Below are 27,994 nucleotides of genomic sequence, written 5' to 3' on the forward strand. Positions count from 1 at the left end.
TTATATGCATAAAATAAGGAGTAAACCAGGAGTATTAAAAAAACGAAATTAAGTTGAAATCGAGTCATATTCTAGCAGCAATTTAAAAATGCAACTAAATTGGTGTGAAATAGGCAGATTGTAGGAAATTCGTGAGAAACGGAAAGGTTTTAGAAAATTTTCCTACATTGGTCAGAAACAGTCAGATTTCAGAAAATTAGCCTAGAACAGGCCTAGATTTGTAAATTATTAAGAAACACGTTTCTTATTTTTTAGATTTTTACTTCGAAACAAAAATGGAGTATCGAAAAAAACTTATGAATTTCTTCTGAGATAAGTGCATGTTTGTAGCTTACAGTTCAAGAACTCCAAGTAAAGTTAGCAAAAAAAGTAAAAGAATCACTTTTCTGGAAAATAAGGAAGAATATGAAGGTTTTTATAAAAAAAGGAAAAAAAGGTCATGTTTACAAATGGTAGGTACTGAAACCTCGGATTCGCCTCAAACCAAATGAAATTTTAATTTTAACTTTTCTCACTAATTATTTGAATATCTATTGGTTCACATAGAATAATAAAAGAGCTAAGACTCTATATTTGTCCTCTTTTCGTCCTCTTTTTCGAATTAAAAGGCGTCCTCTTTTTGTCCTCTTTTTTCGTACAAAATGTCCTCTTTTCGAATTTTCAAAAATGGCAACCCTATGTAAGCCTTCTAAAGTTGTGCATTTGACTATGTAGTTGTTCCATCGATAAGTTTTTTTGATAGTACAACATACCGTCTTCATGACTGGGACAAATTGTTAAAATGAATCATAATTTGCACATGGGTTAGAATAAATAAACGAAAATCACTACTTGCACTCGGTTACAAATATCATCTACAATATTTTTACAGCAACGAAAATTCATTACGACCGACAGAAATAGGTTAACTACTGCCACGTACATTCAAATCACCTACTGTAATTAATGGATCAAAAAAATGATGTATCGACATAAAACGATCGAAGCAAATGTTGAAGTATCGACAAAAAATTGAAATTACCGAAAAAAATAATAGATAACGACCAAAAACTCAAATTTACCGAACACATCATTTAACTACAAAGTACCATCTTCGTCGGTAATTCATATTTCTCAGTCGATCAACGGCATATTCGTTCGGTAAATCCCAGTCGGGAATATTTATTAAATGGAAGGTACCGACGATGTCGATCAAATCTTAATTTAACGTCGACTATTTTGAATTTTTAGTCGATCACCGTTCGGTCGGTGAATTGTAATTTTCAGTCGGTAAAATTTTATTTTTGGTCAATCAAAATGAATTTTCTGTCGATGGGTTTATTACCACCCCTAGATTATTCAGGTCTGTTGTCAAATCAGCGCTCCTGTCTGCCTAACTTTACCAATGACATAATAGTGGGATAGACAGGCCTTCTATGTAAATATTTTGTTCAAGCGCTGAATCAAAAGCAAATACGAAATATTCAGTAGTGTGTGTGAGTACCTTAAATTTATGGTACTTACGTATTTTCGTACATATTTTGAAATGTGGGCGCGAAGGAAATTTGCATTTTCACTCTTTCTTCGAAATTGGTTTAAAGCATTTCTTTCTTCTAAAATTAAATATTTATCGAACTGAAATTTATATTTCATGTAAACAATCTCTCACTGTCCCCAAAATTGAACTAGTTTTGTGATTTTTCTCCTTTTCGATCGAATAATTTTTTAGTAGAAATCTTGACGATCGGAGAATTCAATCAGTTGGCTGAATTTATTTCACGTTCAGTAGTCACGCATAATAAAAGTGTCAGCATCGTCAGTATTAAAATTTCGGGACATTTCTTTTTAAAAATTAAAAAATGTGTTGGAAAATTGTGTAATGAGGTAGTGACCAGTTTGTGCAAAATTGATAGTTGCAGCTAATAAAAGAATTTTTGTTTAAAGTGGTTCAAGTTAATTTCGAAAAGTCTGCAACAGTTTTACCAAATTGTCAAAATTAAGTGGAATGTGTAAGTGTGTGTGTGTCAAATGTATATTACACAAAGTTTACTTTTGCTTCACGATTTCGTCTACGTAATTCCTGTCTATCCCACTATTATGTCATTGAACTTTACTCTGTCGTGGTTCTCAAGGAATAAACAAAGTGTGACAAACTTTTACATGTATTTATGCTGAAAACAAACAAGACATTGAAATAGTCATTTGTGTACCTGTTTTGGACGATTGATTTTAGGCAATTTCGCGGATTGTAGGCCGAACGAAGTGAGGTCTACAAGCGAAAGTGCCTTAAATCAACCGTCCCAAACAGGTGCACATGTGAGTTTTCATGCAGAGGGCCGGAAACCCGAGAAAATTCGAAAAATTGCCCTCATTTTCGGCCCCGAAGCATGAAATAGTTATTTTCATCACACGAACTACGAAAATTGTAATTTTCGGTTCCCAAATGGGAAGCGAAAGTAAAAAAATGCAAGTTATGTATCGATATCGGTTAATACATAATGCGAAAGTCTATGTATATAATGCGAAAGTCGATGTACATAATGCGAAAGTCAAATCTTGTCAAGATGTTTACTTTGATTAATATTGAACAAACCGTGCGCCAGTGCTCTGATTAATGTTAACATACAAAGTTGATACATATTGATGACGAATAATTCAAAGGATATTGTTGTTGTTTTTTACGTCTGATTGTTGTGATGGTTGATAATAGTAACATTTTCTTTTGCCAGGGGGCTGCCGCCCCCTGGACCCCCGCAAATGTCAGCATATTTTGGTTTAATTCATCATAGTACAACGCATTTCTTCGAGTTTATGTGCCTCAATTACAATTTTCGTAGTTCTAGTGATAAAAAGTTATGTGGATCACACGGGACGACGTAAAGAAATTCAACCTGTGCGATTGCGGCCCTTGCCTTCGGCGCGGGCAGCAACTCTCGCACACGGTTGAATTTCTTTACTTTCGTCCCTTGTGATCCAAATAACTATTACGTATCGATTGAGTAGGCCGAAAGAGTTACGTATTAAGTTTTGTATGCTTGCTAAGAGGACCGAAAGTAAAGAAATGTCAATTGAAGGGGCGAAAGCGAAAGCTTTCGCCCCGCGAATTGACAGCTTTACTTTCGGTCCTCTTAGCAAGCATACAAACGTGTTTTTCATCACACGAACTACGAAAATTGTAATTTTCGGTTCCCAAACGGGAAGCGAAAGTAAAAAAATGCAAGTTATGTATCGAAATCGGTTAATACATAATGCGAAAGTCTATGTATATAATGCGAAAGTCGATGTACATAATGCGAAAGTCAAATCTTGTCAAGGTGTTTACTTTGATCAATATTGAAAAAACCGTGCGCCAGTGCTCTGATTAATGTTAGCATACAAAGTTGATGACGAATAATTCAAAGGATATTGTTGTTGTTTTTACGTCTGATTGTTGTGATGGTTGATAATGTTAATATTTTCTTATACCACGGGGCTGCCGCCCTCTGGACCCCCGCAAATGTCAACATATTTTGGTTCAATTCATCATACGATAACGCATTTCTTCGAGTTTATGTGCCTCAATTACAATTTTCGTAGTTCTCGTGATAAAAAGTTATGTGGATCACACGGGACGACGTAAAGAAATTCAACCTGTGCGATTGCGGCCCTTGCCTTCGGCGCGGGCAGCAACTCTCGCACACGGTTGAATTTCTTTACTTTCGTCCCTTGTGATCCAAATAACTATTGATCCTAGTTTTCATTGACAAATGCAGCAATTGTAATTCTTGATAGAGAAATTTCTAACTTCATTTGACAGTTGCGATAATTTCGTCATGAAAACAAGGACCAAAACATGTTTTGAATGTCTCGTTTGTTTTTAGCATTAAGGTTTTTGGTCATACTATTTTCATGCATTTTCAATCGTAGTAGTGAACATTGTGTGACAAACATTTTAGAGCGTTTATCAACCATAAGACCCATGACTTTCAGTCCTATACAGAGACATATGCAAATTGTAGCTAGTTGACAGTGCATTAAATTTAAAGAACGAAATATATTCATCGACTAAGCTTCAAGTTTGTTGGCACTGAAACAGTCAATAATATCGACGTGATTTAATCAGGAAAATATTTCAATATGTCAAATGATCGTAAAAATTAGGACAAAAGTTGTTACATGCCAAAGTGTAAATGTGAACTGATAAAGAAATTTCGTTACATATTGTAACGTCCAGTATGTATGAAATGGCTGGCATTTCTGCCTTACTTCGGATATGTATACACCAACGTCTGACATGTATATCGTACCTGTCCGACGTATAATCATAATACATACTGCTCGTGACTATTCGTGTCACTCTTATGTTTATGCGTCGAACATGTACGATGATATACATGTCAGACGTTGGAATAAACATATTCGAAGTAAGGTAGAAATTAAGCTGTCTTCCAGCCATCATGCCTGCACGTTAGTAAGCAGGCGTGACGCAAGTCCACACTACAAAAAATTAAAAAAAAAAATTTACGGACTAAGGAACATATATACAGCAACTTCTTGACTTTTCCCCCTTGGCTCCCACGACTCTTAAAGTATGGTAATCGTGGTTCTGGGCGTCAATACGATTTCAACGAGCTATCGCACGTTACATAAGGTTAAGATTTGGCCGAGATATTGCACTTCAAAATCTACATTTTTCTATGTGAATGGTCAGATTTGACCCATTCTGAAATAATGAATTTTACCAACCTTTGTTTGCTTGTTTGCTTGTGGAATCTATCTCGAGAACGGCTCCTACGATTTTGCTGAAATTTTGGGAGTAGTTTCTGGGCATGATTCTAAGACCAAAAAAAATTGTGTCGACATGATCTCGTTTAGGAGCTAGGGCTTTCGGAAGTTCCCATACAAGCCCCATATATTTACATGTAAAATGAACGTGTTTCTCGATCTGTTATGATATTATGTTGGCTGTTTGGAGATGAAATTGGAAAGTTTTTTACTTTCAGTTTTAGAGTAGAAAATGACCGTATGTGCAAAAACTGCAAAAATTTGGTCACTATCAGTTTTTTAGACTTATCTCGGGAACTGTGGCAGTTGGAGAATTGGTGTCTTAGGCAAAGTCTCAGAGTTTTGGGAGTAAAATACGGGCGAAATGACCAAAACTGGAAAAGTGTTTCAATTTTATGTTTTTGGACTTTTTTCGAAATGCATGGCAGGTGAACAATTGTGGTCTTCGGCAAAGTCTCACAGTTTTGGGAGTAGAATACGGGCGAAATGACATAAACTGGAAAAGTGTTTCAATTTTAAGGTTGGTGTCTTCGACAAAGTCTCAGTGTTTTAGAAGTATAAAACAGTGGCAAATATGAAAATTGTCGGGTAGTTGGATTTTCCTGTTTCAAATGTGGTTTTGGTATTATCTTTTGTGTTACGGGACATATAAAACTGCTTTCTTCGTCTCTAAATAAAAACTTTTGATATGTTATAACTGGCGCTTTAACCCTAAAACTTACAAAAGTACTGATATCAGACAAAAACCTCTTAGAAGAGGAAGGGTGACGCAAGTCCTTTACTTACAAAAGTATTGATATCAGAAAGGGTGACGCTCAAGGCTCCGATACGCAAAAATTTAACTTTAACACCAATTCTTTATATTAAAAAAATTGCGTCACAAATGGCAGATGATGAGGACAACCAAACAACAAATTTATTTATAAATAAATTTGTTGTCCTCCTAACTGAGTTATTAATTGTCGTGGCAATATTACAACTATTTCGGTCAAGTATGTTTCGTGAATGTAAATTTTTAGCATACAAGAAAATAAGCTTACACAGGTGCAATCCGAATTAAAACTCTTAAACTCTTAAAACTTCAGAGCAAACAATTTGAATAATGCCCCGTTTTTGAGCCTTCCAACAGCGAAACCAATAAATTTTTAGATTTACCTATCGAAAGTGTACGCTTGCTAGATTCGCTATTGAAAACCCTACAAAATGAGCTATCACAACAATAGCTTGAATAAAATTTACCCAGAAGAGATGATTTTTTCACATACAAAATTCTTGAAAATTCCACCTCGGTGAAACTTGGTGCTACACCAAAATGACGGTAAAACATTTTTTTAACTTTTTTTAATTTTTGTATGTTCTAGTAGACCCTCTAGATGCCGTACAGAGTGAAAACTCTGCAAAAGCATCTGTAGATTTTTTTTGGTTCGGACCCATAATCCAAGTATCTCGTGTAGCTCGAAAATTTTTGAAAAAGAGACGGTGCAAGCTTATATTGACTTATAAAAAAAAATTTGGCTGATTATTATTGCTAGTGCGAGGGTGAATCGCGGTAGGGCGGAACCAGGAATGACTAAAAAAAATTGAAATCGACACACCCTACTGGACATGTGTTGACGAAATTTTTTATCAGTGTATTTGTGTACTATATTTTTCCATTTATGTTGAGAACGAGTGCTCCATAAGTTAAGATTATGTCAACGCACTTCAAGCAAATGTGCTTCGAGTGACAGCTGCCAAATAAAGTACTATTTTGTATGAATAGTTTTTTCAGATTCCTTTACAGTGTAATGTGATTGTTTAATTTATTAGTGTTATAAAACATATTTTGGTGCCGTCAACTGCATTAGTCAGACGATAAATAAACGAATAGATTATAGCAAATTAGTCAAACATTTCCATCATAAACATGGTCAAAGTATATATGTTCTTGGTTATCTGAAAGTAAGAAAGTTGAATCGAGCTGTATTTTTTTAAACCTAGAAATGATTCCGATGTGGACCGATACTTGTTCACTAATTTCCACGAGATTAAATTAAATTTTCAACGTATCAGTCCCATCATGGTTCTCTTATAAATTATCGATGTCTACTAACATTTAGACCAGTCGCAAAGTTAAGCGGGTACACGTTTGCAAGACGGATCGGGTGCATATTTTGGGCTATGTACAAAGCCACCATCATGTCCTTTTGATATTTTACTTTGTAAGTGTACCACTTTGCGTTGCAAATAACAGCTACAACCCGCTCATTCTGTAATCGAGCAGGAAACTAATGCAATTTAGTGATTGTTTAATAAAAGTTGCGAATTCTACCGTGTTGTCTAGGATTTGTCCAATGGAACAGTACATTAACATTTCAGTATAAAAAACTATAGCGCCCCCGATGCAATTTACGAAACCGAACTAAAAAAAACGAAATGATTTAGATAAGTGTCTTCTACGGTGCCCTGAACTTTCAATCATACTGCTAAATATGCAGCTAGTGCCATCACCACCACTAAAAAGGACATTGCAACTTGTGCAGTTGCTATGATGTTGTAAAGATCATTCATGTAGTGGCTAAATCTAAAAAAGAAGGAAAATTTGAATGTAAAACCTAAATTTTTGCATCACATTATGGAAGAAACTTTTTTACTGTAATTAATGGCGAGGCATACAGTCAGAGGCAGCGAGATTTTAGCAAGAATTTGTGTAATAAATACTCATTATATTTGTTTAGATTACAGTAGATGGCATGTGCATAAAAAAAATTCTCAAGTACAGAGAGTTGCGGGAATCGTTAATAATTTTCACAGTGCCTCTTCAAACTCATATTTGAAAAAAATGAAAATGGAACTTCGGAAGATTGTGCTGATCAGTAAATGGATAATATGAAGAAACTCGATAGAATGAACGTGTTAAATTAGCTGTTTCGCATTTGTTCACATTTCCACATTTGATTGGTAATTTTGTTGTGCCACTCATAAAACTCCATCAATCCAAGAAATGTGGCAAATGTGCCATATCTAGGCCAAGAACAGTCAAAAGTGGTCAAAAAGTGTATTTTTCTGTTATTTTTATGACGCTATATGTATCCGATGTAACCGAGAGCCAAACTTTAAATTCTTTTGAAATTGTCGTCTTCAAAAATGCAGTTTTAACACGTTCATATTGTCCATTTACTTAACAGAACAATCTTCGCAAGTTCAATTTTCATTTTTTTTTTTCAAATGTCATGGATCATATGGCGAGTTCCACTCCGTTGTCGTTGTGGCTATTATAATAAATATTTGTTGTCTTGCGTAAACGAAAACCAATTTTTCGTATTTTCTGGCCGCAAGACAACAAAATACATATTCCCCGGCTTCGGCTCGAAATTCTACCTTCCACACACCTTTAAAACCAAAATCGATTTCAGTTTAGTTATAATCATTACACAGTCGTATATGACTAGTAGTCATTGACTACCCTATGATCAAAATATGTGTCATTTCTTATGGTTTTTACATCATTTTCACGTAAATGTCAAACTTTTTTTATTCCTTTTCTTTATAGAACTCGCCATATACATATCTAAGTGGGCGAAAATATTTTGCATAGAAATAGTTCATTTCCGTCTTGAATTTCAATACTTTCACGATATGTTATTACAATGTAAATGTCGATCCGAGGCGAAGTCAATATATAAAAAAAAACTATTAAAAATGGGACAATAGATTAAGGTTAGCGCATTAAGTGTGTGTTTATTACGTAGGTGGAAGCACTGGTTTTCAGTTGGTATAATGTACCAATGTTGTGCAAACTTGTAAAAATGAAAATCAAAACCCACCGCTAACCGGTGGCAACTATCTTGACAAACGAATAGTGAGAGAAACAAACTCCTTACTCTATTTACCGAGAAAGAAATAGTTATTTGCATCACTTGCATTGAAACCACAAAATTACAGTATACGTGTGAATTCGTATACCGAGAGAATAGTTTTTTGCATAAGTACTGTGATTGAGTGGTTTCAATCCTGTGATGCACACAATTTTACACTCGTCACACCATGAAATACGCAAACAACGAAACCAAATGTAATACACACCGTTCAAGGTTGAACTTGAATGTATAGAAGAAGAATGAGAATAAAAAATAAATCGAAATACGCGATATAAAGCCGAACGAGTTGATCGTTCGATGTGCATTCACTACTCGTTGATACGGAGAGTAAGCTCCGCCTTCGTATCAAATTTCTCTCTTTGACGAATAACATAAATAAACTCCAACATTAAGGAAAACATCGCCTGGGTCCCTAGACCTGTCTGCAAGGTCTGCTGAGAGAGAACTAAAAAAGTGTGGTTTACCCAACTGTTTTACCCAACTTTACCATAAATCGAATGAGGTTCAAATACATATTCGTTATTACTTGACGTAATTTACGTCGCTAGTGTCTTACAGAATTTTGCAAATTAAACAGATCGGAAATCAACTTATAAGGCGGCTAGTAGTGCGGCAGATTTCACTAGGGCCACGTTCACATTCACCAGACGACAATCAGATCCTTTTTTCAGCCCTTTTTAGCCCCGTACGAAGTACGAAGGGGCTTATAGGATTACGATGCCGTGTGTAATTGATGGAATTCGAAGCAGACGGTAAGGGCAAAGTGTTTGCCTATGTTCATAGATAACGAATCCGCAATAAAAAATTTTGTCCGTCCGTCCGTCCGTCCGTCTGTCACGTCGATATCTTGAGTAAATCAAATCCGATTTAAAAAAAAAAAAAATTCCCTGAAAGATAGTCAAAATAGTGATATCTCCAGACATTTAAGCACTACACTTGTAAGTGATACGTCAAATGAAAGGTATTTACAATACCGATCGACAAAAAAAAAGTTTATGAAAATTGGATGACCGACTCGTGAGTTAGACCCCTTGGTGTGAACTAGGTACAAGGCGGCAAGCCGTTTTTGCTTGTAGGTTGGCCAAATTTGAACGTATTCAGATGGATTTTGCTTTATTAGATAGGTATTGACCGTACCAATCAGGGAAAAAAAAGTTTATGAAATTCGATTCACCGGAGCGTGAGCTAGGTCTCTTGGAGTGACCTTATATGTGGCTACTCGGCCGTACAGTGAAGGTGGTGTTTTTTGTTAATATCTCGAGTAAACTTTGACCGAATTTCAAATTTTTTTTTGTTTGAAAGGTACTAACGAATGTAAAGCAGCCGTACTACTTTCTACCTCCTAACAAAATGGCCGTCGGCCGCCATTTTGGATTTTTGTAAAATCAATATAAATCGGTGAAAATGATACTTACTTAATTTTAGGTCAATTCGAAATTTTTGTTTTATTTGAAAGGAACGTCGTACGGGGCTTCGTAATTGCGCTATGGGCAATTTTTAAGACGTACACATTTCATAAGAATTCTACTTTACCGACGTTTACGGGCGCAGTAGGCGGTGTTAAGGAATCTCGCGCCGCGTCATTCACAATAATTCACAAATTGACATCTTCCTTATACAAAATGTGTCAAAATATGAATCGTTGTGAATGCCCCGGCGCGAGATTCCTAGCAACCCAGTAGGCTTACGGTAAGAGTAGGGCGACGGACGAACTAGGGTCACGTACGCAATAGATGTACGGGTTTGTACGGGGCTCAGTCGCAGCAAACGCTCCGACTGTTCTGACGGCTCGTTTATTAAAGAAGATGTTATGTGTGCTGTTTTCCATACCTTGCTAAGTCCATTAACTGAATTATTATATTTTGAAACACCGCATCGTACGCCATACCGCATTGCTTTATTTTGCACATTTCGCTGAATGCCCCAAAATCTTTATCGATTAGAGAAACCATGCCATCGTATGCATCAACAAACGCGAAGAATAATGAACTAACGGCAATACAAACAGTAAGGCAATAGCTCACAGCAAATACATTGAAGCCGGTTGTAATGAAGTAGCCTCGAAGATTGGTCCAGTCAATCAATGGCACTAACAACGGAGACACTAAAGTCGATTTTCCGTTGAAAATGAAATCGTACAACGGAAAAGCTGAGTAGAAAACATATCCAGCCAAAAAACTGGAAAGGTTAATTGCCATATGATAATTAATTATCTTTGTTACTCTACTGAGGATGCGGTCCCGCGGTCCTGATGTGTTGCTTTTAAACACTTTGTAAATGAATTGCACTACCGACATGAATCTCTCGTGGTTGAGAACAACAACAATCAATTTTACCCAAACCTATGGATGAACACTGTCTAAACACAGGGAAAATCTGAAATGATTAAACATCAACATACCACAGCATTAAAGGCAAACATTCCCGTCACGAGGAAGCTATTTTCTGTCGGAAAATAATACCATACGCTGTAGAAACCACAAGACAGCGTTATAAAGTTCACTAAAACAGCGAACGCAATTCTGCCATTTCTTTTCCAATCATCTGTGAATTGCAGCCCCGCAACGTATGCCCATGCGTTGATAAATCGCATTACTCCATTCAATCTATCGAGAGCCGTCCTATGTTTTTCTTCTTTCTTCTTGAAAATTTTGTCTTTGAGCTTAAAATTATTTAGAAGGAGAAAATAATAATGAGTCACGATGACATAATAGTTATTTGTGGCAGATCATTTTTAGGCACAAGGTGTGTAGAATCACAGAGCAACATTTTTGAGCCTTAGGGTCATTATACGACATATTTCGTCACGACAACGTCACTAAGTCCCCGGGAAATGAATCATCACTTCATTGACATGTGAGTGTTAAAAGTCATATCCCGGGGTTTAGTGAGTAATATAACTTTACGCAATTGTTTGCACCTTTGTATTTTGCCTTGTGTGGTAACAAGTCACACTTGGCAAAATGAAAAATTTAAAACAAGATCACAACACGTGGAGTTTTTGACGTTACCTTTGAAAAATTGTTTTTTACATTGACCATTCTTGCGTCCGTTCTCTACTATCGTATGAAAATGTAGACTGAATTCACCTGATGGTTTCAGAAAGATCGAACAGTGAATTTAAACTAATGAGTATCGAACGAGATTGTTGAACATATACCTCCTTTTCTATATTTACTTATTTACTGCAATTTTCTGTTTAATTGTTGATGATATAGAAACGTTCCACCGTTAGTAGTACGGGACTCACGAATAGTTTTTTTTTAAAATCTAGCAGTGGATTTTAATCAACGAAACTCTCTAACAACCTCAGACTTCACTGTTCCCCCTTTTCATGTAATAAAACAGTCATCCCATTCCACCACACTTAGCTAAGTGTGTTGGTACGCGGTATACTATTCCGTGGACATTATAGGAGAATTTCTTAGGTTTATTGAAACTTTAGATGTCTCTTCCAGGGCATTATACCAAAATTACAAAAATGTCTTAGAATTCCCGAACATTCTGGTTTATCAATTTTCTACCATCCGAATCTAATCGATTTAGCTCAACCTGACCTGACACAATCAAGCCTGGTGCCTTTGCACACGACCAGAAGGATAAAAACGTTGGAACTTTGGTAGCACAAAGTGTTACCGACAGAACCACCTTTTGATCCTCCTATTCGGATTTACCGAGGAAATCATGAGTCCTATCCGGAAATGCGACTTTCGCTTAAAAGTTGACATAAAGTCTGGAAATTACAAATAACTTCTCCGTACAAAAGGTGCGGGAAATCATAAGTTTTACGTAAACTTATAAGGTAAAAATTAAAAAAAAAATTAAACTTGTGAGAAACTTTACCTTACCTACCCTTACTATGTGATTATCAATGTGTTAATTCATGTTTACATATTACAATCATCCCCTTACAATAAAAGAAGGATAATTGCGTATTATGCTGTCCTGAATAAACCATTGTACTAATAATTAGATAGTAGCGCTTGTAGTAAAGTTTTTCACGAGCCTAATAATTAGAGATATGTGTAAATGCCTATCGACGGATGAGCCAGTCATATTTAAAATCGAAATTAATCATATGGCCGTGATAATAATGTGTCCATATCAAGGCCGTATAATTGTTTAATCGTCTTCGGTCCTAAATATGACTGGTTCTCGGACTGGTTGAACATCCGAGACTAGAAACATACACATATTATTAGGCTAGTGAAAAACTTCTGCTCAATTCGCTGATGATTCGCTGTTCTACCGTACACACCGGCAGTGCCAACTAGCTAAGCAAACCTTCAACTCATACCTTCGTCGCATCGCCGATTGTTTCAAATGCTGGAAATTAAACATCTGTGAAGATAAGAGTCAAATGCTGAATATTATCGGTCGCTGCTCAGACACTAATCGTAAACTTAGATCGGATGCCAAAATGATGGAAGTGAGCATCAACGGAATGAACATGGAAAAAGTCGACTCTCTACGCTATCTGGGAGCATGATTCAGAAAAATGGAAAATGTCTCGATTTATTATTCTGGATGTTGTATTGCTTCGGACACACCGATCGTTAGACTAATTTTTGAAATTGAAGAGTATGAGAAATCAAATTGAAATTTGGAAATAAAATTTTTGTTGTATGTACGCGCCCTAATGAGATTCGAACCCGAGACTGGTTCAGTCCGGTGGTTCAGATCGTTGACCGCTTGCTTCATACGCAAGAGGTCTCGGGTTCGAATCTCATTAGGGCGCGTACAACAAAAATTTTATTTCCAAACTTCAATTTGATTTCTGTCTCGATTTATGGTTTCGGTCCTTGTACAGAATTGCTGCTTCTTTCCATTTCGGCTTATGTTTCATATGCAGTTCTTCTTGCTTTCTCGCCAATAGCGACTATTTTAAGTGCAAACCTGATTTTCCTAACAATTTAATAGTTTGTATCGTCTCATTTCGGGAACTCGACTTCCAGTTGGGTAGCGACAATGTGATTACGCTAAAAAGTTAGGAGGGCACGCAAACAGAGGTAAACAACGTAAAAGTTATAATTTTTTGTTATGTTTGGTCTCGAAACAGTCGGCATATTTGCATGTTTCCCGTCGAAAAACAGGGGTAAACATACCCCACAAAAAATATGAAATGTCAACACCGAAGTCAACACATCGATTGATGTTGTCATTTCATTCCTTGTCAAAGTGTTTGTTTTGAAATGAGTTCGAAATGCATTCAGAATGCTTGTTTATGAAATCAGTTCTTGATGCATTTCGAGCCAATTCGTTTGTATTAACTGCTTTGAGACCTAATATACAACTTTTTTTTTAACTTTGCGTTGTTTACCTCTATTTTGAGTGCCCACCTAACTTTCTAGCAGCGTTTTTGTTTTGCCCGATTTTCACTAGTTTTTCAAACATATCTCCGGATGTTTTCGCTCAAAATTCGTGTGCGATATATCAAATCACGACAGAGTAAAGTTTATTTTTCTCTGTCGTGATCAAATGAAAGGTATTGACGAGACAAATCCGAATAGCAAAATCGAATTAGTTGATCACGTCGATCAGTAGTTATAGGCGAGAAAGTTAGCAAAGTGAGCTTGTTTTGCCTGTTTTTGACTTAACTGGTTTTTCAAGTATATCTCTGAATTTTTTTGCTCAAAAATCGTGTGCGATATGTCAAATGAAAGGTATTGAGAGGGATTCTTCTGAAAAACAGAAGACCGAAATCGGACGCATTTTCTATTGGAATTTTTTATATGTGCCCAGTAAAGTATTCGACCCCAGAAGCCAAAACCACTTTCAAAAAAATTCTTCGAAGCTTTTGTGGCTGGTATGAGGTCATCAAAAACCGAAAACCTGCACTTTTCTTACAAAAATGTCTGCAGTTACACGAGCCGTACAGGGTCGTGCGGGGTGTCATTAGAAAGGTAATTGCATATACTTCCAGGGCAATTGGGTCTTATTGGGTTTAAAATTCATCTACACTGAGATATGTACAGTTGAAGTTTTCAACCGAAAAAAGACTGAAAACTTACACTTTTCTTACAGAAATTTCTCGAGGTACTCGAAACGTTCATGGTCGTGTGGGGTGTCAAGTACATGCAATTACCTTTCTCATGATACCCCACACGATCCTGTACGGCTCGTGTAACTGGAGAAATTTTTGTAAGAAAAGTTTTCGGTTTTCGATCACCTCACACTAGCCACACAAGCTTCGAAGAATTTTTTTGAAAGTGGTTTTGGCTTCTGGGGTCGAATACCTTTCTAGGTACTTATAAAATATTCCAATAGAAAATGCGTCCGATTTCGGTCTTCTGTTTTTCAGAAGAATCCCTCTGACTATACGAATCAGAATCGTTTAGTTTTAGGAATATCTGGGTAGTCGATCAGTAGCTATTGGATAATGGAAGCAAAATAGCGTGTTCTGCTTGTTTTTCAAGCATATCGCTGAATGTTTTGACTTAAAAATGGTGTTCAATATGTCAAATGAGAGGTATCACGAGACTAGAAAAACTATCAAATTTTTAAGGAAATCAGGTTTGTATATATAACAGTAGCTATTGGCGAGGAAGCTGCATATTTTGTTGGTTTTGCTAGAATTCGGGAGGACTTCAAGATATCCAAAAAGTAGAGACAAACACTTCGATAAGACGTTCGGAATGAAACTATATGAACATTGACGACTAGATTCAACGCACAGTGGCTAGATTCTTTTATTATTCGTCAGCATTAGAACGATTGCAAACTTGGCATTTATACAAAATTACGTCAAAATATAAAAAAATCTCTTTCATCTTATCACATGACCTGAACGTGTCCATTACCGCCGTAACATTGCCTCTTTGAATCGTCATGCTTAGCCGTTGTTGAAGGAATCACCTAGCTATCGGTTCCTGCGTTTTTGTTGCGATTTTCTTGGTCAGAATTTTGACGAATTGCATAGCTTCGTCGTCCCGCTCCACAACATGTGATACGGGAGTACTATTTTGTATGAAAATATTTTTCCAGATTCCTTTACAGTGTTAAAATTTGTTCAATACACAGTAATCTATTTTGAGTACTACTCATGCTTGAATTCAACGCACTTCAAGCAAAAGTGCTATTAATAACAGCTGCCAAATAGAGTACTATTTTGTATGAAATTTTATCCCCACTCTTTTTACATTGTAAAATTTTTTATGGAGCACTGTCAAGTTTCGGTACCCTATTTAGAGTACCACTTTTGCTTGAAGTGCGTTGTTGAAGTGCGTTGTTGAAGTGCATTATGTGCATTATTCTATCGTCATTCTTTAATTTATTAGTGTTATAAAACATATTTTGGTGCCGTCAACTGCATTAGTCAGACGATAAATAAACGAATAGATTATAGCAAATTAGTCAAACATTTCCATCATAAACATGGTCAAAGTGTATATGTTCTTGGTTATCTGAAAGTAAAAAAGTTGAATCGAGCTGTATTTTTTTAAACCTAGAAATGATTCCGATGTGGACCGATACTTGTTCACTAATTTCCACGAGATTAAATTAAATTTTCAACGTATCAGTGCCATCATGGTTCTCTTATAAATTATCGATGTCTACTAACATTTAGACCAGTCGCAAAGTTAAGCGGGCACACGTTAGCAAGACGGATCGGGTGCATATTTTGGGCTATGTACAAAGCCACCATCATGTCCTTTTGATATTTTACTTTGTAAGTGTACCACTTTGCGTTGCAAATAACAGCTACAACCCGCTCATTCTGTAATCGAGAGCAGGTATTTTATGCAATTTAGTGAACGATTTAATTTTTTTTTTGCGAATTCTACCGTGTTGTCTAGGATTTGTCCAATGAAACAGTACATTAACATTTCAGTATAAAAAACTATAACGGCCCCAATACAACTTACGAAACCGAACTACAAAAAACGAAATGATTAGATAAGTGTCTCTGCGGTGCCCTGAACTTTCAATCATACCGCTACATATGCAGCTAGTCCAACCACCACTACTAAAAAGGACATTGCAACTTGTGCAGTTGCTATGATGTTGTAGAGATCATTCATGTAGTGGCTAAATCTAAAAAAAGAAGGAAAGTTTAAGTATAAAACCGATATTTTTGCATCACAAACTTCCTTTTACTGAAATTACTGGTGAGGCATACGAGGTAATTTAATTGTTTATTTTTGGGGCTTTATTACATCATTCAGTCATGTTTCATATTTTCAGACCGATATTTACAAGTTCAACTTTGCTGATAAGGTCTGTTGCTATTATTACGGTCTTCCTGGGACATTCTTCAAAAAATATAACAGAAGAATTCTTTTGTCTTAGTTTTCGAAAAAGTTTTTTATGCAAATAACGGCAGTTTTGTTGAGGCGTGTGGTAAGAATGTATTTCGAGCTGAGGGCGTAGGCATGTTCACTGAAAAATATCATCAATCGATGATAAAATTTCCAAATAATCGATACTATATCAATCGAATGTTTTATCGATAATCGATAAATATCGACTGATAATCAACAAATATTCACTGAAAATCGAATTATCAGTCTATATTTGCCGATTATCAGTCGATATTTATCGATTATCGATAAAGCATTCGATTGATATTGATTTCAGGGAAATAATCGATATTTTATCAATCGAATGAATTATCGAACATGCCTAAGGGCGAGGAATGTATCCCAATGCCCTGGAAAGACAGTACAATACTTTGTTGTCGTGCCCCCAGAAAATGCGAAAAACCAGCATTGATCGAGACAGTAATTACGCATTACTATCTGTACTGTCTCCAGGGCTAGACTAGACCAGTAGCTAGACTGCTTTTCTACGGTGTGCTTAGTCCCAAGACCTCTAGAATCTGGATGACCTCTGGACTCCATAACAGTAATTAGTTTTTAAGGCGACCCTATATCAGCTTGTTAATAAGAGTGTTAAAAAAGGATGTGATGAAACTATAGCAAACATTTTTTCAAGCCATAATCTTCAAGAAAGTATATTGCCGATTGAAAAACTGATTATTGTACAACTTTAGCAACTCACAAAAAATATTTTTCCGACAAACTTCTTCCAGATCTAATTTTTTCTGTATATGGACTCCAATTAGTATAATACAGAATAGCACTAATACAGCTAACAAAAATTTCAAAGAAATCTTTTAGTTTAGGTCTAAATAGGTGGAAGACCGAAAACTCGAAAATTTAGTTTCTATGATTTGTGCGATTTGTCGCAAGTCGTAAATCGATTTTTGACATCTAGGGATGATAAAAAAATTTTGTGGACCACGCCAGTCTTGATCCTTTATCCATTGCATACCCCTACTTAATAAAGTTGAATTATTCGTTTGGGTTTTCGTTTTCATTAAAAGTTTTCATCGATTGAGATGTCCTTTAGTCGCTTTTTAGGTAAGTATTCGACAATAAAAGGTGGATACAGTGGAGGATTCCAGTGATCACGAGCGAAGAGAGCGAGAATATGTTTCGATTTTCTACAACGTTATATTTCCCACTGTTCAAGCGCCCAATGTTCACATCACTGCCCTAACTTACATAAGAAACTTAACTTTTTTTTAAATAAAATTTCTCGGAAAAAAATTCATAAGAAACTTTACTCGGCAAAAACGACAACAAATAATTTGCATAAGAACCTTCAGTTTCTTTTGCAAATTAGGGCAGATCATTTTGACGCAAATATATTGAAGTTTTCAACAGATTTTTTTCTTTATAGAACTCGCCATTTTTTTTTTTTGCACTACATGTCGATCCGAGGCGAAGTTATACTTGGTAGATAAATAACTGTTAAAAATGGGACATTAATTTAACGATAATTTACCGAAAAGGAAAAATGTTTTATCCAACTTTAACATGAATTTGACGTTCCCTAATAGTGTCGTACAGAATTTAGTAAATAAAAGATCGGAAGTCAACTAGGGGCGCGTTCACATTCACCAGTTTGATCATTTTTTCAGTTTTTTTTTTAAAGAATATGTATTATATATACCTTGCTAAGTCCATTAACTGAATTATTATATTTTGAAACACCGCATCGTACGCCATACCGCATTGCTTTATTTCGCACATTTCGTTAAATGTCCCAAAATCATTATCGATTAGAGAAACCATGCCATCGTATGCATCAACAAACGCGAAGAATAATGAACTAACGGCAATACAAACAGTAAGGCAATAGCTCCCAGAACACACATTGAAGCCGTTTGTAATGAAATAACCTCGGATATTGGTCCAGTCAATCAATGGCACTATCCCCGGAGACACTAAAGTCAATTTTCCGTTGAAAATAAAATCGTACAACGGAAAAGCTGAGTAGAAAACATATCCCGCCAAAAAACAGAAAATGTTAATTGCCATATGATAATTAATTATCTTTGTTACTCTACTGAGGATGCGGTCCCGCGGTCCTGATGTGTTGCTTTTAAACACTTTGTAAATGAATTGCACTACCGACATGAATCTCTCGTGTTTGAGAACAACAACAATCAATTTTACCCAAACCTATGGATGAACACTGTCTAAACACAGGGAAAATCTGAAATGATAAAACAGCTACATACCACAGCATTAAAGGCAAACACTCCCGTCACAAGGAAGGTATTTTCTGTCGGAAAATAATACCATACGCTGTAGACACCACATAACAGCGTTATAAAGTTCACTAAAACAGCGAACGCAATTCTGCCATTTCTTTTCCAATCATCTGTGAATTGCAGCCCCGCAACGTATGCCCATGCGTTGATAAATCGCATTACTCCAATCATTCTATCGTGAGCCGTCCTATGTTTTTCTTCTTTCTTCTTGAAAATTTTCTTTTTGAGCTTAAAATTAGTGAGAAGAAGAAAATAATAATGAGTCACGATGACATAATAGTTGTTTGTGCAACCGAGTCGTAGATCCTTTTCAGGCACAAGGTGTGTAGAATCACAGAGACTTAGGATCATGATTCGACACAGGTTGACCCGATTTTATTCACTTCACTACTTCATTGGCATCATCCGTAAAACTCATTTCTCGGGGGCTTAGTGAGTAAATACCTTTTCTGTCATCTACTTGAAATGGATTCCAACAACACGGAATCGTTACCTTTATGAAATGGTTTTTTGCATTGACCATTCTTGCGTCCGCTATCTCAGCTCCGAATCAAAATGTGGAGTGAATTTCACTCAAGGGGGTGACACTATTCACGCCATTCACATATGTCGAGGTGTCTAGGGGGTGATTTCACTGAATACTTCAGAAAGATCGAGCATTGAATTTAAACTGATAAGTATCGGACGAGATTGTTGAACAGCTACAACCCATATTTCTTTCCCATTTTTACTCAATTACTGCAAATTGGTTGTTTAAATGTTGATGATATATTAACGTTCCACCGTTATTGAGTAGTGTGGGAAAGTTTTTTTTCGTCGTCCCATTCAAACCATTCCACCACATTTTGCTAAATGTGTTGATACTATACCGTGGACAATATAGGGTAAACGGCCGAGCAAATGCGAATGGTTTTTGCCACTGTTTCGATCTGTGAGAAGTATTAAATACGTCTTTCGACGTATTCATTAAAATGCTGTTCAAAAATACCACTTCTCATCAGGCCATGGCGACAGTAGCAAGGAAATGACAAAGCTCTAGGAAGTAGGTCATACCTTTACACATGTACATTTCAACAGGACAGAATATCATGGACAGAATAAAACGATATTTTGGTTAACAGAGATGCCACGCATCCAGCCTCCAATTGATCAAACAAACATCCGTCCCATTAAGCAGACACTATGCTATTTGAAAGGTCTTGGCCTAGAACTACTTTTAATATAGTATGAAACTCCGAAATAGAGTTATAGTGGAGATATTGACGAAAATGTGAATTATGTTTTTCATTTATTTCTATGTACACACACCACACATTACACTACACAACACATTCAATCTAGCATGCTACACAACATATTGCGGATTTGAACACGGGACCTCTCGATTATGAGTCCAGAGCTCTAGCGCCAAGGCCACGGGTTCAGACAAAATTATTTTTATTTCGAATGGAAAATCGGGAAATAAAGTGGAAAACTGCTGTGAAAACACCCAAGCGCAGCAAAAAACAGAAAACATTCATTCAAACAGAACCAACAAACAAATTCAACAAACTAATGTTAACGGAAAGCTCAATGACGCGAAGCTCATACGTGGCATTACGCCGCTTTAAGTATTTTTTCGGTGTAACACCCGAGGTATGCGCGATTTGCTGGAATATGTTGAATAATAATCTACCGGAAGGAGCCGCGCCAAAACATTTGTTGTGGACGCTATTGTTTCGTAAACAGTACGGTACTGAACACAACCGTCGTCACATTCTCCGCGCTGATGAAAAGACCATAAGGAAGTGGACTTGGACGTTGACCTATTGTCTAGATTGGATGTGGTAACGTTTCCTTAAAGCCAAACTTTTGGATGTAAAATTAAAGTTCAAAGGCCATTCAATGCTACCATTCCTTTTATAGATTATTTGGGGAAAAAGATTTGACTCGTCAGTTTTTGGCCAAACTTGTTTCTGTTCATTGGATTAATAGAGTTTAAAATTAATGAGCCTAAACCGTTCAGTGATCAGTGGTTTAGCCATAAGTTCAAAGCATCGGGTCTCCGCTACGAAATCGGACTGAATATTAGAACGGGCACATCGTATGGGCCTTTGGCGGTTATTCGTGTGGAGCGTACAAAGCAGGGCCTATTTTAAGGAAATTAAATTTCCAAAAATTCTCAAATTTTTCCATCACTTTTCATCATTTTATCTAAAAATACAACAGATTGCATCGTAAATGTTGTTTTTACTGCCTTTTTACTTGTTTTACATGTCTTTGAGCTTAACTGATTACTTTAGAATGTCATCTATCAGAAAACAAAATTTAGAAATTTTAAGAATCTTTGTGAAATTTGTGAAATTTTGGAATTTTTGGGAAATTAAAGTCCTTAAAATAGGCCCTGACACGGGCCTCAAACTGGCAAGAGAAGCATATGTCTTGTTGGTAAATATAGAAGAGAAAACTCTTGCCGATAAGATATACAACACATACTTCATACTGCCGAACGATAATAACAACGACATGCATGGTCGAATAATGTCGAGGCATGAGACTGTCAATAAACGGTGTCGGATTGATTGATAAATTGCGAGATTATGGTTCTACGTTCTAGGCAGATAAAATACCTTACGTAATTGCTTGCAAATTATAGTTTTGGCTTCAGTCAATATTCCACTCGCCTTCGGCTCGTTTCGAAATCCTCACACTTGCCAAAACAACATAACAATCAAGTACTAAATATACCATAACTCTTGTCTCAAAATGTCTGATTTTTTTCCAAGTTTTCTGTGAAATTACTTACTACTTTGAGTGTAATTTATTTTAAAATTTAATGTGTTTGTAATAAGAACAAAAACTTTTATTGCTTGCCACATGCGAAAATTGATTCATACATATCAATTTGGGCCCCACGAAAATGGTCGATTCCCTTAGGGATATTTGCGTGACACTTTCGTCAGGGAATCTATATTTTCGCGGGGTGCTCGAGTCATTCATGTAAAATCAGTTTTCGTGGGGTGCAGCCATATGAAAGTGAATGCGTCATCTGAAATATTTTATGCTTTTTGACATGAAAACGAGAATAATTATTGATGTTTTGTGTTTTTGGACAATTATTTTGCAGTGGCGAGAGTTCAGTGTGGCAAAAGAATTTCAATTCTTAAAAAGAAAAATCACAAAACTGAAAGCGTCAGCCATATTTGTTCTAGCAATAATTTCAATGTTTGTTATGAACACACATAGCGAGCACTTTTAGTTGCGTATTTTTCACTTAAATTCGAAAACACTTCACACATTGATTAATTTTAGACACAATTCATTTCACTTCACTGCAAAATTTTTCGTCTAAATAACAAAGACAACAAAATCATTGCTTAGAATGTATTATCATGGTACGGAATAACAATTCAATGACAACATGGCACCTGCTATAGTGTGATCACTTCGATCACTTTCGGTACGGTTGGTACTGCTGTACCAATACCAATATTTTGGGGATATTTTATGAAGAAGTAGAGCCGATTTCGGCTGTGTACTGGTTTTATAGTGCCGAAAAAATTTCTATTTGTTTTGTTGATTTTGTCTACAGAGATGGTTGTATTTAAATCAGCTTTTGTTGCTATTTATAGAAATTGATATGTAAGAATCAATTTTCGCATGGGCAAGCAATAAAATAGAATACAGTGCATCCTGCTGCAATGATTCATTACATGGTGGAACAATTTTGAAACTCGCAACTCACGCGTGTGTGTTTAAGCGCCTCGGTTTGAAAACTGTTATTTTGACGCGGGTAGTTACATACCTCGCCTTCGGCTCGGATATGCAAACTCTACCCTTGTCAAAATAACAGTTTTCAAACCTTGGCGCTTAAACACACACTTGTGAGTTGCTCGTATCTCAAAATTGTTCCCCCATGTAATGAATCATTTTCGCAGGGTGCACTGTAACCTACTATTAACGTGTACCCACTCGGTACGTTGTGTTTACATAGGCAATTCACCGTTATGTAAATAATCAATGACAGATCACTCATTACACGGCGTCTAGTCCGTAATCATTACCGGCGAGTTCATTTTGGATGGATCTTATTCGAAAATTAAATCGTTTTCACACACTGAAATTTAGTTGTTTTTCATAAATAACACATTCAATAATCACCACTAGAGTAGCACTTTTGATTTGATAACACCATCGACTCAATTCAACGTACTTTTAATAACGAAAAACAATTTGCGTACTCGCAATAACACAAGGGTTGTCAAAATTTTCAAAACAATGTATCAACGATAGTTCATTCCAGAAAAGGCCTACTGATGTGAATGAAATTTAATTTAATGTATTTGTACAGTGAAAATTCATCCAGTTTTAGAATGCATGAAGAAAATTGATGTTAAACAGTCGTTTTGATGTTTTCAACGACCGCGAGTGGGTACACGTTAAAGCAGTATACAGCAGAGACCATGTAAATGGCCGATTCCACAAGCGCAATTGCGGGCCTCGCTTTGCTCGGACCCGCAAACTTTACGCTTATGTAATCGGCCATTTACATGGTCTCTGCTGTAATCTACTATTAACAATTTCATAAAGGTAAGTGTTCAGTAATTGGTAATAAGCATAAGTCATGGCGATGAATAGACGTATAGATTGAAGCCGATTAGTCAATCATTTCCAACATGAACATGAACGCAGTGTAAATTTTATTGGTTATCTGGAAGTAAAAAGTGGTAAAAGTAATTGATGACGAGGTGGGGCTGATACTCATTCAATGATTTCAACGAACACTGAAGAGAACATGAAAAATTTTCAAAGAATCAGATTTTTTTTTGGATGAAACTGTACTAACTGACACAAATATTTGGTGAAACAGAACCAAACTAAAAATTTTTGTCACCACAAAATATATGTGTTACAACACAGCACTGCTCTTAACATAAACACTGAATTGACAAGTGTCAAATTTGGAGGCTTTAGAGCTTAGGATTGATTGTAGTGAATGTTTTAACCCATATAACGAAAATAAGTAACCTATCTTCACTTTACTAGGGCCATTCACTTCCTAGGGAAAACCCTTTACCTCGCTCGAAAATTAAATAGCATACTGCACGCGGGAAATAATTTGATATCTCGTATCACGATGACGATGTGTAAAAGTAACTCGGGCTGACGTCCTCAGATACTTTTACTCATCTGGATACGAGATATCAAATCTAATATTATATTGTCATGCACGCGATCGAGAGAGACTTACAAAATGATAATCTAATGATAATCTTACACAGTGATAATCTTACAAAGTGATAATCTTACAAAGTGATAATCTTACAAAGTGATAATCACACAGATAATCACACAAAGTGATAATCGCACAAAGGATGATCTTACAAGTCATCGCTGGCAAATAATAGATGGCCAGTCATCGATGGCCAGTCATCGATGGCCAGTCATCGATGGCCAGTCATCGATGGCCAGTCATCGATGGCCAGTCATCGATGGCCAGTCATCGATGGCCAGTCATCGATGGCCAGTCATCGTCGTCGTCGTCGTCGTCGTCACTATCTTCAACTGCAAAAGTAAACGAAAAAACCTTTTGAGTGTGAAGCCGCCCTAATACCTTATTACTGTGCAGCTACGCATGTACAATTTTAAGTTACGTTTAAGTCACTCGCGTCTCTTGAATATCAGCGCCACCTGGATATCATTTTTCTTAAAACTTCACGCCGTAAGTGTGTCTATGAATTTCAAGTGAACCGAAAAATACATTTCAACGTTTCCTTGAATGAAAATGACGCTGCGTTAGAATTGCGTAAGAAAGATTTTGAATTTTGACAGCACTTACGGCGTGAATTATCGATATAGGTAGATTGTTATGATGAGAGAATAGGTCATATAATTCCAAGGCCGTATACTTTCGGGGGGTCACGCAGATCGCCATTTTATTAGATACCTGGGAACACACCTTTTCCGTTTTTGTATGAAACGTGGTGTGTAACCCGTGTATCTGCATCTGCGTGACCTCCCGTATACTGCCTTGATATAATTCAGGCCTTGCGATATGTGTTACAGTAACATATCAGGTGTACATGTCGTTCAACTATATCTGCTTACAAGTAGACTAGTTGCAAAGTTAAGTGGAAACACGTTTAGAAAAAGAATCGGCTTTAAATTTTGGGATATGTACAGGACAATTATCATGGTCTTTTGATATTTTACTTCGTAGGTGTAGTGTTCTGTTAATGCAAAAGCCAATCAATTCAATTAAAAAAACAAAATATTTGCAAATTTTACAGTGGTGTCCAATAACTGTCCAATGTAGCAGTAGACAAGCATCTCAGTATAAAAAGCCAGAAGGGACCCGATGCAATTCATGTTTCAATTCAAAATGTAAAGTATTTTTCAAACAGCCCCGAACTCTAGATCATACGGCTAAAATTGCAATTAGACTGGACAGCATAACTAAAGAGGACATTCCAACTTGCTATGGTGGCATACGTATCATTCATGCAGGAGCTGAATCTGAAAAAGATCAGTGACCAAATTTTTATTGCAAACTTAATTACTGGAGCTATGTGCTATGCACACTATTTCTTACACTATTGTGTCAAGTCACTTTCGAGTGTTCGTCTTTTTATGCATGTGTAAATTTTATGTAAGTGAAAAGTCACGTTTACGTGCGTTTTTATAGACCTCGGTTTCGTCTCGGATCAACAAAAGCTTACACATAACCTTGACTGTTAACATTTCGTCACTTGTTATGTAAATGAATATTTACATGCCACATGCTACATGCGTCGAAAACCGTACTATTCATGTTTCAAGCACTTCTTTTGACACCATGTAAAATCCGTTACATAACTCTGTATAGAAAATGAAAAGTCTCATTTTCACGTGTTTATTGACCTCGGCTTCGCCTCGGATCAACAAAATTCACACGAAAACTCTACTTTTCATCTTTTGATCCCTAGTCATGTAAGATACTATTTCACGTCTCAAGCACTATATATTACACCCTTTACTTGTCACGAAGAAGTCGAGGCTTCCCGAGTGTACTCTATTTTATCACATAAGCGAAAACGAGACAACAACATAGACCTGAAGTGTAATTTTTGAATTATTCTTCCAGCTAAGTAATTCTGACATCCGAACACCACGCGTATGTCATAATAGTATGTTGTGTCACAAGTATTGTAATGTTGATTCTTTCAGTACTAGACCCAAGTTTTGAAGAAAGTTGGGTCGTGTGCAGAAAAAATATCATTACAATACGTGTAACACATCATGCTTTGTGCCAACCGAGAATTGAAATAGACAAGAGCACAAAAAATCATAATTCTCATTGTAAACAATCACTCTTCAAATTTTATCCATCACATTGCTTTGCATTTTCTCAAACGAATGCTGTAACAACTCATACAAATTCCATATCAACACTGCTTTGAGTGTTGTAATGTCACATCAAACGGGTGCTGAAATAAGTCACTTTACAACACTAAAATTAGTGCTGAAAAGAGTCGTATTTCAATTCTCGGTGGCACAAAATCCATTACATAACTCGGGATAAAAATGAACAGTCTCGTTTTTGTGTGCTTATTTACCAGAGAGATGCTAAGAAAACGGCTGGGACGCCGTTTCGACGGATAGAGGGAATTTGTCAGCCGAATTTGTCATATAACGAATGAAATGTCAAAAATGGCTGACTTTTTCCAAAATTGGTCGGTTGTTTACAAAATAATTAATTTTTGACTACAATGATTCGAGAAGCAGAATATGGAAATACGTTTGCATCGGTGTCAAAATTAACGTAAAGGGTTTTATTTGCAAGGTACTTTCGTATTATCTGAGATATACTCGTTCAAAAATTGGTCTCCAAAATTGCTTTTTTCAATTCGGAAATGTCTATTTCAATTTGACAGCTGGTCGCATACGGTTCAATTTTTTTCTGAAATGATGGACAAATTCCCTCTATCCGTCGAAACGGCGTCCCAGCCGTCATATTAGCATCTCTCTGTTATTTACCTCGGCTACGCCTCGGTTCAATAGAATTCACATGAAAACTCTACTTTTCATCTTTTTATCAATAGTCATGTAACTACTATACCATAAAAGGAGTTCCTGACGTTTTCATACCTTGCTAAATCCATTAACTCCATCAATGTATTGCGTATTTTCGCATCACGTGCTTTACTGTCTTCAACGAACTGACAGAAATACAAACAGTAAGACACATGTTGCCAAGAAATACATTGAAGGTGGTGATGAAATAACCCCGAAGTTGTTTCGGGTCAATATGTAATATTAACAGCGGAGACACTAATGTCAGTTTGTTGTTTACAAGGTAATCGTACAAAGGGAAAAATGAGTAGATTATATATCCAGCACAAAAACTGGAAAAATTAATTATTAATTTGTGTGTAAGAACACGTTGTAAACACACTTCATAAAAACTACAACTGAGAATAACAATCTACTGCATACCATTGCGTTGAAGGCGAAGAAACCCACCAAAATGGCGTTATCCTTTGCTGGAAAAGTAACCAGTAGAGTATAGATAGCAATACAGGTTGTTGAGCCATTCACAAGAATGCAGTTCGACGACTTTTTTTCCAACTATCTTCGAACTCCAAACCCGGAATGTGTGCAAATGTGTTGATAAGTGTTATTATTTCATTCATTCTTCCGATTCCCAATTCAACGCTTTCTTTCTTCTTGAAAATTTTCTCCTTCAGCTTAAAATTAATAAAAAGAAGAAAACAATGAGCTGTTATGGCATAGAATATCAATAGATTGTGGGAATTGTTCTCGTCACTCCCATGATCATGGCAAGCTATGGCAAGTGAAACCATTTTGTTCA

General features: G+C 36.3%; 2 protein-coding genes and 1 pseudogene across 2 annotated transcripts; all 3 read right to left on the minus strand.

Annotated features, from left to right (window-relative positions):
• Nucleotides 1-6,860: 6,860 nt before the first annotated feature.
• LOC119070557 lies at nt 6,861-11,307 on the minus strand. Its single transcript, XM_037174964.1, has 5 exons — nt 11,005-11,307; nt 10,434-10,945; nt 7,207-7,306; nt 7,055-7,062; nt 6,861-6,992 (listed from the first exon to the last, which is right to left on the minus strand). Exons 1-5 carry the CDS (start codon nt 11,194-11,196, stop codon nt 6,977-6,979), a joined length of 828 nt encoding a protein of 275 aa, XP_037030859.1. The 5' UTR covers nt 11,197-11,307; the 3' UTR covers nt 6,861-6,976.
• Nucleotides 11,308-15,865: 4,558 nt separating this feature from the next.
• Nucleotides 15,866-19,515, minus strand: LOC119081679 (putative odorant receptor 83c). Its single transcript, XM_037190810.1, has 6 exons — nt 19,132-19,515; nt 18,561-19,072; nt 16,538-16,637; nt 16,388-16,477; nt 16,165-16,320; nt 15,866-16,006 (listed from the first exon to the last, which is right to left on the minus strand). The coding sequence occupies exons 1-6, from the start codon at nt 19,513-19,515 to the stop codon at nt 15,953-15,955; spliced, it is 1,296 nt and encodes a 431-aa protein (XP_037046705.1). The 3' UTR covers nt 15,866-15,952.
• Nucleotides 19,516-23,100: 3,585 nt separating this feature from the next.
• Nucleotides 23,101-27,986, minus strand: LOC119081735 (annotated as a pseudogene).
• Nucleotides 27,987-27,994: the final 8 nt, after the last annotated feature.

The sequence above is a fragment of the Bradysia coprophila genome, chromosome II (assembly GCF_014529535.1).
Source record: "Bradysia coprophila strain Holo2 chromosome II, BU_Bcop_v1, whole genome shotgun sequence".
NCBI classification, from domain to species: domain Eukaryota; kingdom Metazoa; phylum Arthropoda; class Insecta; order Diptera; family Sciaridae; genus Bradysia; species Bradysia coprophila.